Raw genomic sequence first — 12,911 nt, 5'->3', positions numbered from 1 at the left:
ACTGGCTCAGCTTTGCAGTTCTTCTTGTTTGCCATTTGTTTAAAGTACCAGGAAGGTACTGTTGAGATCCCAGGCTTAGAGATGGTAACTTTTTTAGTGAGGCTAATCACTATACAATAACTAATATTCATGTGATTATAGAGGAAACATACAACATACTAACCAAAAAATCTTTTTTCTTATTTACACAAAGATATAATACGGGATTTTAGAGGCCATGATTAAATATGTGGATTTCTTTTCAGACAATACTATCTTTGATTTTAAATTACCTACAATTAACTTCTTAAACAATTCTGAATACTAGACTATTAAGAAATTAATTTAAAAAATAAAAATATACATGCAATTTACACACTGGTTTTTTTCATTGCTTTTTCATTATTAAAACTTCCTCACTCTTACTTTATCTATGGTAGGGTCACCAAGAGTAATTCACTATCAGACGTCTTACCTGGGTTGCTATTTTGAGAAGGAGTTTTAGGTCTCTTTTCTTCTTTATATTCAGAAATCAGTTGGCGATTGCTATGTATTAAAAATGTGATAAATAATATTACTATTTTAATACTAATATGAAAAACAATTACCAAATATATTAAATTCTTAGATCACTTCAGACAATGTCAGAGCTATTATCAAAACTTCAATTGTGGGACTTCCCTGCTGGCACAGTGGTTAAGAATCCGCCTGCCATTGCAGGGGACACGGGTTCGAGCCCTGGTCCGGGAAGATCCCACATGCCGTGGAGCAACTAAGCCCGTGCACCACAACTACTGAGCCGGAGCTCTAGAGCCCGCGAGCCGCTACCGAGCCCACACGCCGCAACTATTGAAGCCCACACGCCTAGAGCCCGAACTCCACAACAAGAGAAGCCACCGCGATGAGAAGCCCGTGCACCCCAACAAAGACCCAATGCAACCAAAAAAAAATAATATATAAATTAATTAATTTTTAAAAATCATATTAAAAACCCAATGTGTGTGTCTTTTCATAGGTTTAACATTCTAATGTTGCAGTTTTCAGGAAAAACGTCAGTAATTAGGGTGATTAGCTGTCCTTTCTTTGCGGTTTGTAATTCAGGGACTCTCAGCTAGTCTATAATTTGTAAATGAATTTATTTATAAATATATGACCTCATTAAATTAGATAACATAACTGTCCCCCATTATTGCAGCTAATCGCACCAAGAGTAGAAAACTAATCAAAGTCCAGACCTGGCTTGGACCACTACTACTCCTTCTCTACCTACTCAAACTCTGAACCAGTAGATCTTTCCTAGAATGATGCTTAACTTAAGCTCCATGTTCATCTCCAATTCACTTGGAAGACGTAACCCTACTTTTACAATGGAGGCTGACAAGTCCTGGACGGGGCTTACCTCTCCTAATGCCAACTAACCCACTTGAGATTCAGGGATTTCTGGTGAATGGGTTCCTTATGAGGCAGAATCTGAAAATACTTTGAAGGTTGAGGCAGATGTAAATCATTGAGAAGATTGTCATTATCACGGAAAACAGATCACTTGAGGGGCCAACCTCAGTTATGGACTCTCAGGCAAGCTGGCACCCACTCCTCTGAGGAGGATGATATGGGATCTTCCACGACCTAAGAAAGAGTGCCCCACAGGATATAAAGCAGCCTTGAGGTTCAGGTCTGGTAACAAAGGAAAAGGGAAAGTCTGCTCTCTCCCGGCAGGAGCATTTGAACCTCTCTGACAGCCTAAAACGGTTCCCATTGACATCTGCTAGCAGAAAAGACAAGTAAGAGCCTCAAAGGGTAACTCACCGTGAAGATCTGGGCTAAGATGTGGGCTCTACATAAGGTTTTTGAGTGTTGGGGAGGGTGTGTGTGGCTAAAGCTAGGAGGCCCAGGTGCCAGAACTGGGTGCTGGTGCTTTGGAACAGTGGCTGAGCTACAGGCATATGTATGAGAACTAAAAAAGTTGCCACTTTGAAGTCTAAGTGTGCATCACCATGAAGACTGAGGAATCTGGATCAGCAAGGGCATCCTGGGAGCAAAGGTCAATCGTGACCCCACTGCAGGGCCGGCTTCTTTTTCTTTTTTTCTTTTAAAATGATTAAAGGTCTTTATAGAGCAACATCCAGACTCCAGATCCAGCTGCCAAGGAGACCCTGCTAAGACCAGTTTTAGTAGCAACACTGCAGCAATAGAATCAATGCAATCAACAGAATGATGAGAATGCCCTTTTTTTCCCCTCCAAATGACTTGTGGAAGAGGACTGTCTCTTTGATCTTAGGGAATCCCTTAGGTTCTTGCAAAATTTAAGAGGGAGAGTATAGAAGTAAGTCCCCAAGAGAAAATATAGGATAGTCTGCTGAACTAAACATTTCAAGACCCAAATAACAAGTTAGAAAAATCAGAGCTGTGACACTACTTGTACCGCATGCATAGGGGTTACACTTGGAATGAAATGGATAATGTTAGGATCTTTAAGGGTCTAAATCCTTAAAGTCCTGAGATAAAGAACCCTGTGCCCACTGCTACATCTAACTAGTCTGGCCTGTCGGCTGGTTTCCAGCTGATGATGGGGAACATCTCACCACCATTCCCAAACGGCCTGCACCAAACTAGAACTCTTATCTGTCACATAACAAGTAACAGTTAAATTATTTTTAACCACAGTTTAGTGATAACTGGCATTTTAATGTAAACACTTACATATTAAAACCACTAATAAGAGCATATTCTTCTGCGGTCCATCCATAGATATCTTGAGAAAAGACATCAATACCTTGCTGAAGAAGAAGCCTGACTATATTTGTTGATTCATAGTTTACAGCAAGTATGAGGGCTGTTCTAAAATAACAGAGAGATAACTTCACCCTTAGGAACTTTAGCTAACTTACTTTATCAGCTAATTTGATATACTTTACCAAGTTCATATCTTGCCCATCCATGTAGAACTGACCATTTCCATGTTCAAGTGTTCATCTTTGTAAATTACCTCCAAGGCTAAAATGAAGGGACAAAAGAGAAGCCTCCTGTCCCACTCGGATGGCATGTAGTAGAAATTGCTAATTTAACGTCCTTGATGGACAAAAAACTATGCTGAGGTCACTTATCTGAAGCAGGTGAGTATGTAAAGGAAGAATTCCCCATTTCTTCCTTAGTCTGTTAAATTATACTTCAAAATCAGCTAGAGGTAAGGTTAAGGAAAAGCTATTTGCAGGCTTAAAACAATAATATTAATAATAATGAAATAAAAATAGTCATGGTTGCAGTTAAAGATGCTGATGAGCATGTGCTAGGCACCAAATGAAATAGTATATATGTAATCTTTCTTCCACACAACCACCCTTGAAGGATATACTACTATCCTCCTTTTCATATCAGGAAACATATTTGCTGATAATAAGTAACGTTCCCAAGGTCATACACCTAATAAGTAGGAAAGCTAGGAATTAAACCCAGTCTGAATCTAAAGCCCATCACTTTCCTCTTTATCACCCACCTATGACTTGTCTTCATTGAAGGAAATGTTTATCCAATTAAAGCTATCTTCCTTCCTTCTACCTTCACCAAATTAAAAATAAGAACATCAAAATGTACTAGAAATGAAAAAGGATAAAAACTGATGAGCCCAAAGTACCTGGTAATAGTGATTAACAATCACTTAGTGATAACCTAATAACATCAGTATTCTTCAAAGAAAGTAATTTAAAGCAAAGAGTCATCCCAAAGACATGCATCTTTTAAGGAAAAATATATACAAAGTAGAGGTTAAAAAATTATTATAAAAGAATTAAGAAATTCAATACTGTGTCATAAGGTAAATTAAAAAGTAGAATCCATACTTTATAAAGCTAATAAAACTAATATGAAATCCCTTAGCTATTATAAGATCATATGACCAAAAAAAGAAAAAAATCAGGTTGCAAATGACATCAGTCAATATTATAAAGGAATATGAATCCTGCTACGTATTATTTTTCATGATACACAGTCAGAATAATTGCTTTTCGACCTGATGATGTGTTGATTATACATTAATCCTCTTCTTACTAATTTAATCTTTCTGTCACCACTCTAGAACAGCACTAAGGTTTTTAAAAAGAAAAAGAACAAACTACTGTACCTTTTCATCTTATCAACTACATGTATATTTGCTTCTTTCTTTACTAAAAATTCCACCATTTGCTGATTGTTTTCACTTACAGCAAGTAAAAGTGGTGTGAGGTCCTCCTGTAAAACAGCAGAAACACTTTATATAGAATGTACAAAGTTACATATTTCTAAACTGAATTTTAAAACTTCTAATAGATTCTCTGAACTTAAACATCTAATATAGAAAGTAAATGAAAAGGAGCCCCTCCCTTCTCACCCACCCTGTGCTGCTTCCTTCTCTTTAAAATGCTCCTCCTCACTTCTTCACATGATTAACTGCAAAGTCATTCTCTAAAACTCACTTCCAGCATTTACTGGTTCCAAGGATCTTCGCTTCTACCACAGTATTTATCAGGTATACTGTAGTTATTTTATTTATTTATTTATTTATATTTTTTTTGCGTTATGCGGGCCTCTCACTGTTGTGGCCTCTCCCGCTGCGGAGCACAGGCTCCGGACGCGCAGGCTCAGCGGCCGTGGCTCACGGGCCCAGCCGCTCCGCGGCATGTGGGATCTTCCCGGACCGGGGCACGAACCCGTGTCCCCTGCACTGGCAGGCGGACTCTCAACCACTGCACCACCAGGGAAGCCTTGTAGTTATTTTATTGCTCTACACTAGTCTATACACTCTAAACACTCCTCCAGAAATAATCACTTAACTCTTAAATCAACTGCATATTTTAGGAACAATGCTGAGGAGAAAGATATAATATTGTCTGCAACATGCATAACCTATCCAACGATAACCAATTAACCTCATAAGGTTTACAGACATTCCATTGGGAATATGATTCTTCACATGAACATGTAAAGAAAAAGTTTTTTTAAAAAACCAACTTATAAATTCTAACTTGAAAAATTCAATCCCATTCTTAAGAGAGTCGTTTAAAATATGAAATAGATTATAAATTAATGACTGTTTTAAAATCTAGAAATATTTATCAAAATAAACTGTAATAGGAATTGGAAACACAGATGCTTATGGAGGCATAGTAGGTGACCCAAGTAAGTGAAGAACCCAGGTGAGGTCAGCAAACCGGAGAACCCGCCCCATACAGAAGGGGCACCCTTTGCACGGCAGACCAAAGAGTAGCGTGGGCTCAAGGGGGACCAGATTGGCTTCCTTAAGAGAAGCCTGAAATGCAGATTTCTGCATGAGTCTCCTAAATTTTAAATGCTGACTCTATTTGTGGAGGAAAGCTAAACACATCCAGGGGCCACGTTTAGTCTATAGCCCACTTGTGTTTTTATGTTTGCTGTGAGTGTTTCCAAACGGGTGGGTATAAAGCAAATATTTGCATGTAAAACCTTTCCTTTCTTTAGTATCATGTGTTTTACAAAAAAAAGTGGGTCCCAACATGTAATAAAAATTGCTATTAAGACTCATAATACCCACTTCAAGAATGTTTCCAATGCCTGTTAAAACTACAATCTATTTCTATAATTCTCCCTGATGTTAACCAAATGGATAATTAGTTCATAAGACTGCTGAAACTAAATTATTAAAACAATTCCTATGGGCTTCCCTGGTGGCGCAGTGGTTGAGAGTCCGCCTGCCGATGCAGGGGACATGGGTTCGTGCCCCGGTCCGGGAAGATCCCACATGCCGCGCAGCAGCTGGGCCCGTGAGCCATGGCCGCTGAGCCTGCGCGTCCGGTCCGGGAAGATCCCACATGCCGCGCAGCGGCTGGGCCCGTGAGCCATGGCCGCGGAGCCTGTGCTCCGCAATGGGAGAGGCCGCAACAGTGAGAGGCCCACGTACCACAAAAAAAAAAAAACCAAAAACAAAACAATTCCTATCTGTACTGTTACTAACTACATGGGTTTTGATGTTTAAAACTATCATCTTGCTTATGCCAGGGCCCAGTGAACCTAACACACACACTGCAAAAGTCTGTCATGCAGCGTTCACCAAAAGAAGGCTCATGCTTTACTATTACTGCAGTCAGGAAAACCCTGTTTGTGATAAACATCTGTTGACCTAATGACCTGGATGATAACAAAAGGTGCAAAATCCGCAAAGGATCACACTGTACTTATTAAATGACTCACCATAAGCAAATTTCTAAAGACTCTCTGAGTGCCAGTGAATGATTAGTGGTTGGAAGGAAAAAGGAGTTATTCTTCAAGCCAATAGATATTGCCAATAATATCCCTTTTACCTTCTCAATCACAGAGGCAGAGAAAGATAAACGTCAGGCTAATATTGTTGGAAAGGAGGGAGCTGATGAAAGTAGCATCTATCAAACTCCAACTCTTCTAGAGATTTCTTATTTTTGAGATCTGTGAACTTATAAATCACACTCATCCATTCCACTGTTCTTAACCAAGGGCTGTAGCAGAATCTTGAGGAAATATTTCCAAACACACACGTCCAGGCCTTCCCAGATTTATTCAATCAAAATCTTCAGGGGAGAGCCTAGGCTTATAAATTTTTTATAAGTTCTCCCAGGTGACTGTGGTTCACGAGCACAATTCTAGCTGAGAATTAGTGTAGCAACCATGTCAGTCTCATCTCCTACCCACATGGCCAATTCCTTTCCTCAATCGAGGATTTGAAAAAAAAAAAAAAGAGAAGTGTAAGAGATAAGAGTCACCAAAACTACATTTAATTTTTCTGGGTATATAGGTAGAACAGGGACGAGTAAACTCAAAATGCAACTTGATCTCATTACTTATAAACCCTTTACTTCCCATCAAGACATTCTAGATTTGAGAGCAGAGTCAAGACTCTTATCTAAGTGGCTGTTTCTGCCAAAACAGGATAATATGTCAGTTAATTATTTGTTCTTCTCCCTTATTTCCCATTTAATCACCACACGTTCACTGCCAATCTGATTTCCTCTGAGTCCTCCTAAAATTGATCTCTAGGCAAGGTTACAATTCACCTAGGCTCTTTCCCAAAATAAGATTATCCCTGAAACCTGAAAAGAACTTTGCCCAAATACATAAGCTGAAGGGAAAAAAAACCCCAAAAACCTCTTCTTGGCATTTCCCAACTGCCAAATATCCAAACTGGCCTGCATATTTCTTTTTTTTTTTAATTTCTTTTTTTATTTTGGGCTGCGTTGGGTCTTCGTTGCTGCGCGTGGGCTTTCTCTAGTCGCGGTGAGTGGGGGCTACTCTTCCTTGCGGTGCGCAGGCTTTTCATCGTGGTGGCTTCTCTTGCTGCGGAGCACAGGCTCTAGGGGCGCGGGCTCAGTAGTTGTGGCTTGCGTGCTCTAGAGCGCAGGCTCAGGAGTTGTAGCTCACGGGCTTAGGTGCTCCGCGGCATGTGGGATCTTCCTGGACCAGGGCTCGAACCCGTGTCTCCTGCATTGGCAGGCAGATTCTTAACCACTGCACCACCAGGGAAGCCTGGCCTGCATATTTCAACTGCTCTCTCCTTTTCCTTTTCTTTTTTCCCTCTGAAGCCTTAGGCAATGAGAGAGAAATCATTTTTACATAAATCATTTTTTAATAAAATAGGAACTTGTCAACAGCAGCAAGATTGCTATTATATTGTAAAATGCTTTGGTTTTGTTTGAGTTTTAGGACAAAGTCTATCTCCAAGGCACGTTTTACATTTCTGTGTTGTTTCACACTAATCAGAAAAAAAATGTGAGTGGGGGAAAAAATATTTGGGGGTAAAAAAAAAGTCTTACCTTTAACAAATGCAATGTTTTCACAAATATCTGCCATAGACACATAAAAGAAAGCTATACCCTCCAATGCTTCTTTAGAAATATAATGATTTAAAGTGAAATCTTAGATAATTAAGTTATTTCGAAATATTTTCACTCAGGGAATGCTTGAGCTTCCAAATATGTGAAACTGACCCCATCTATGTCAGCAGAGGGAGTTCCTGGCGTGGCTGCAGCGGGAGGAGGTAATATGTGTCCCAAAGAAAAAGCAGGAACAGCAGCTTCGCCATCACCTGCTCCCCATGCCCAGCTACAACTCTGCTGAGGAGCCACCCGAGGCTGAGCGTGGAAGACCCCAAGGTGTACATGGTGGACCAAATGGCCACCAGCATAAGTGAACACCCTTGCTGGGTGTCAAACACGACCTGCCCCACTTTCCCTGATCTTAGAACCTGGGGTCCTGGAGGGCTCCGGGCCTGCTGCCTGCCCTCACCACCTGCACTCACCCAGCTCTCCCTGCTGGGGTACTGGGTCTCCTTCCTCTTCCCATCCATCCCCAACTGCACCCATTCCCTGAGCCCCTGCAAGCAGCCAGCCCCCACCTCACCTCACTTCCCCCAGGTCTTTGTCTTGTGTGGGTTCTGAGCCCACCACCCACTCCCAGGCATATCCTAATGGGAAGATTTTCCTTCTGGGGTAGAAGGGTGGCTGGGAGACAGAACTGTGCTCTTTCTGTGAGCACCACCTTTCTCCAGCCCGTGACTTGGCTTTGGAGTTGTCTCCATGGTAACAGGGCCTGATGGGTGGTATTCAGTATACATATTATTATAGATAAAACATCTGCAGCTAAAACAAACAAACAAAAAACAACCATGTATTGCAAACATTTTGTAAATAAAGTTAGTTGAGCTATACCTTGTTCCTTGCTTCAATGTTGGCGTCATGTGAAAGCAGCTTTGCTGCGAGTGATATATTCTGATAAAGGGCAGCATAGTGGAGAGCAGTGTTGCCACTGACATCCATGACATTTGGGTCGGCACCATGTTCCAGCAGAATAGTTGCACACTCTTCTTCCTGGCATTGTATGGCCTGTAAGTGTTATGCCAAGAAACAGACTGTAAATTCTAGGAATTCAAAGTAAACATTCCACAAGTTTCACCAATTCGTTATATTTAAATGAGATAAATCCATTTTTATTCTAAGTAGTTAAATCAAATCCATCTCACGTTGACATGGTTGGCTACTCTGTACCTTCATCAGCGCTGTCCTGTTTTCGTTGTCACAGAGGTTAAGCTGGCATTTTCTCTCCACTAGGAGGGTTACCACTGCTGGATGGCCATTGGCACAGGCCAAATGGAGAGCAGTCCTACGAAACCGAGAGGAGTTTTTAGGAAATTGTAGTGCACTATTTCAAAACATACAATTGTTCATGTAATTGAAAACATTTAATAGCATGCTATTCCTATCCCTTTAAAACAAATATTTAGTTTTCTTCTGGAGAAAGAACAATATATGTTAGCTCTTCTTACTCTCCACATTAATGAAAGAACAACCTGCTTGAATAGAAAGTACATGACCTTGAGATTCAGCTCAACTTGGGTTTGAATTTGACTTTAACTCTGTCACTTATTAGGTGTCACTTAACCTTCTGTGCCTCAATTTCCTCATCAACAAAATGGGGATAGAGCAGTAGTTATCTCACAGGACACCAATGTGATGCTTAAATGAGAACCCATGCAAAGGGTTTAGAACAGTTCCTCGCACAGATAACAGCTCAATAGTTATTAGGTAATATTATCATAATTATTACTATTACTACTATTTTACAAGGGCAACATTTCAATTAAGTAAAAGGATATTATACCTCTTTTGAAGATATGTCTTGAGGGCTAGAGAGAACACTGTACTTCAATGATTCTAATATGCTCATTTTCTCACATTTTATCATCTCTGACATTGGAATGAAATTTATAATTCACGATGTCTTACAACTATAATTGGTAGCATTTTTTGTTTGTTCGTTTCTCATTTTTCCTGTTGGTCTAATTATCATAATGTCTTTGTGCCTAAAGTTGCCTTTTTTTAAAAATTTAAGTATAGGTGATGTATAATATTATATATTACAGAACTTCCCTGGTGGCGCAGTGGTGAAGAATCCACTTGCCAATGCAGGGGACACAGGTTCGAGCCCCAGTCCCAGAAGATCCCACGTGCCATAAAGCAACTAAGCCCGTGCGCCACAACTACTGAGCCTGCGCTCTAGAACACACGAGCCACAACTACTGAGCCCACAAGCCTAGAGCCCATGCTCTGCAACAAGAGGAGCCACCACAATGATAAGCCCACGCACCGCAAGGAAGAGTAGCCCCTGCTCGCCACAACTAGAGAAAGCCTGTGCGCAGCAACGAAGAACCAACGCAGCCAAAAATAAAAAAATAATAAAAAAATAAAAATTATATATTATAGGGGTACAACATAGTGATTCACAATTTTTAAAGGTTATAATCCATTTATAGTTATTATAAAATATTGGCTATATTCCCCATGTTGTACAATATATCCTTGTAGCTTATTTTATACCTAATAGTTTGTACCTCTTAATCCCCTACCCCTATCTTGCCCCTCCTCCCTTTCCTCTCCCCACTGGCAACCACTAGTTTGTTCTCTATATCTGTGAGTTGGCAACATTTTAAAAAATTTCTTATTAATATATAAAATAGTGGGGTATCATACAATCCATGGTGCCTTACATTAAATGAAATAATGGTCTATATAACAGGTCTACTGCAGTTCTAGTCACACGGTTGGCACTTAAATAACTTTCAGTTCTTAAAGGCATGATGAGCAATACTGTAAATCACCTAGACTTCAATTTTTTAAAAATAATAAAATAAAAGCAGCATGGGGAAAGAGAACTAAAATAACAAACAAAACAAGAATTTTTTAAAAAGTAATTCTAACTCTGATTTTCAGGAAACTTTAAGCCAAAGGAAATTCAGGATTCAAATGAATAGGAATGGCTAATTTTATTCAATATTTACATTTATAGATTGTGTGAAATCAGACATTTCCAATGATCAATATTAGTATTTAATACCATTATAAATGTTCAAAAGGACAAGTAAAGGTTATCTTTTACAATTTCCTACCTTCAGAAATGCTTCTGTTTGAAAGAAGGGAGAAAAGCTTCAATTGAGACTAAGCCTTAATACTTCAATTTTAAATTTCTCATCGTGCTCACAGGGGCAACATGAAGTTTTTAAGGATGAAAGCGTTCTGAGAGATAGATGAAGGGTCCTGAGTAGAAAACACCTGCTACATAATAGGTATTCAAGTTATATTTGATGAATAAATGCATTAAACAATAGATAAACATAACTGGAGAGTTCAATAATTTTTTTAACATCTTTATTGGAGTATAATTGCTTTACAACGATTTATTAGTTTCTGCTGTATAACAAAGTGAATCAGCTATATATATACATATATCCCCATATCCCCTCCCTCTTGCGTTCCCTCCAACCCTCCCTATCCCACCCCTCTAGGTGGTCACAAAGCACAGAGCTGATCTCCCGAGCGATGCAGCTGCTTCCCACTAGCTATCTATTTTACATTTAGCAGTGTATATATGTCAGTGCTACTCTCTCACTTCATCCCAGCCTAACCTTCCCCTTTCCTTGTGTCCTCAAGTTCATTCTCTACATCTGTTTCTTTACTCCTGTCCTGCTCCTAGGTTCATCAGAAGCTTTTTTTTTTTTAGATTCCATATATATGTGTTAGAACATGGTATTTGTTTTTCTCTTTCTGATTTACTTCACTCTGTATGACAGACTCTAGGCTCATCCACCTCACTACAAATAACTCAATTTCATTTCTTTTTATGGCTGAGTAATATTCCATTGTATACATGTGCCACATCTTCTTTATCCATTCATCTGTCGATGGACACTTAGGTTGCTTCCATGTCCTGGCTATTGTAAAGAGTGCTGCAATGAACATTGTGGTGCATGACTCTTTTTGAATTATGGTTTTCTCAGGGTATATGCCCAGAAGTGGGATTGCTGGGTTGTATGGTAGCTCTATTTTTAGTTTTTTAAGGAACCTCCATATTGTTCTCCATAGTGGCTGTATCAATGTACATTCCCACCAACAGTACAGGAGGGTTCCCTTTTCCCCACACCCTCTCCAGCATTTATTGTTTGTAGATTTTTCTTTTATTTTTTTGCATTACGCGGGCCTCTCACTGTTGTGGCCTCTCCCGCCACAGAGCACAGGCCCCGGACGCGCAGGCCCAGCGGCCATGGCTCACGGGCCCAGCCACTCTGTGGCATGTGGGATCCTCCCAGACCGGGGCACAAACCCGTGTCCTGTATATTTTGGAGATTAATCCTTTGTCAGTTGCTTCGTTTGCAAATATTTTCTCCCATTCTGAGGGTTGTCTTTTCATCTATTTTATGGTTTCCTTTGCTGTGCAAAAGGTTTTAAGTTTCATTAGGTCCCATTTGTTTATTTTTGTTTTTATTTCCATTACTCTAGGAGGTGGATCAAAATAGATCTTGCTGTGATTAATGTCACAGAGTGTTCTGCCTATGTTTTCCTCTAAGAGTTTTAGAGGAATTTCATTCCTCTAATTTCATTCTTTTACATGTAGCTGTCCAGTTTCCCCAGCACCACTTGTTGAAGAGGCTGTCTTTTCTCCATTGTATATTCTTGCCTCCTTTATCAAAGATAAGGTGACCATATGTGCGTGGGTTTATCTCTGGGCCTTCTATCCTGTTCCAGTGGTCCATATTTCTGTTTTTGTACCAGTGCCACACTGTCTTGATTACTGTAGCTTTGTAGTATAGTCTGAAGTCAGGGAGCCTGATTCCTCCAGTTCCATTTTTCTTTATCAAGATTGCTTTGGCTATTTGGGGTCTTTTGTGTTTCCATACAAATGGTGAATTTTTTTGTTCTAGTTCTGTGAAAAATGCCATTGGTAGTTTGATAGGGATTGCATTGAAACTGTAGTTTGCTTTGGGTAGTATAGTCATTTTCACAATGTTGATTCTTCCAATCCAAGAACATGGTATCTCTCTCCATCTGTTTGTATCATCTTTAATTTCTCTCATCAGTGTCTTATAGTTTTCTGCATACAGGTCTTTTGTCTCCTTAGGTAGGTTT

At 39.8% G+C, this 12,911-nt stretch overlaps 1 protein-coding gene across 12 annotated transcripts in view; it reads right to left on the bottom strand.

Annotated features, from left to right (window-relative positions):
- ANKRD26 (ankyrin repeat domain containing 26) overlaps positions 1–12,911 on the bottom strand; it is a 93,413-nt gene that overhangs the window by 75,496 nt on the left and 5,006 nt on the right. For 11 of the 12 annotated variants that reach the window (XM_028494976.2, XM_028494975.2, XM_028494977.2 and 8 more), the window contains exons 2-5: positions 9,000–9,114; positions 8,664–8,837; positions 4,097–4,203; positions 455–525 (exon numbers count right to left, since the gene is read on the bottom strand). In XM_028494976.2, coding sequence (XP_028350777.1) covers positions 455–525; positions 4,097–4,203; positions 8,664–8,837; positions 9,000–9,114 — 467 coding nt within the window. Of the gene's footprint in view, positions 1–454; positions 526–4,096; positions 4,204–8,663; positions 8,838–8,999; positions 9,115–12,911 lie in introns of those variants that run through there. The other variant, XM_055087825.1, reaches the window with a different exon arrangement.

Source organism: Physeter macrocephalus, chromosome 11 (genome assembly GCF_002837175.3).
Source record: "Physeter macrocephalus isolate SW-GA chromosome 11, ASM283717v5, whole genome shotgun sequence".
Classification (NCBI taxonomy): Eukaryota; Metazoa; Chordata; class Mammalia; order Artiodactyla; family Physeteridae; genus Physeter; species Physeter macrocephalus.
Note: the sequence above shows the minus strand (reverse complement) of the source record. Positions and strands in the feature narration are given on the sequence as shown.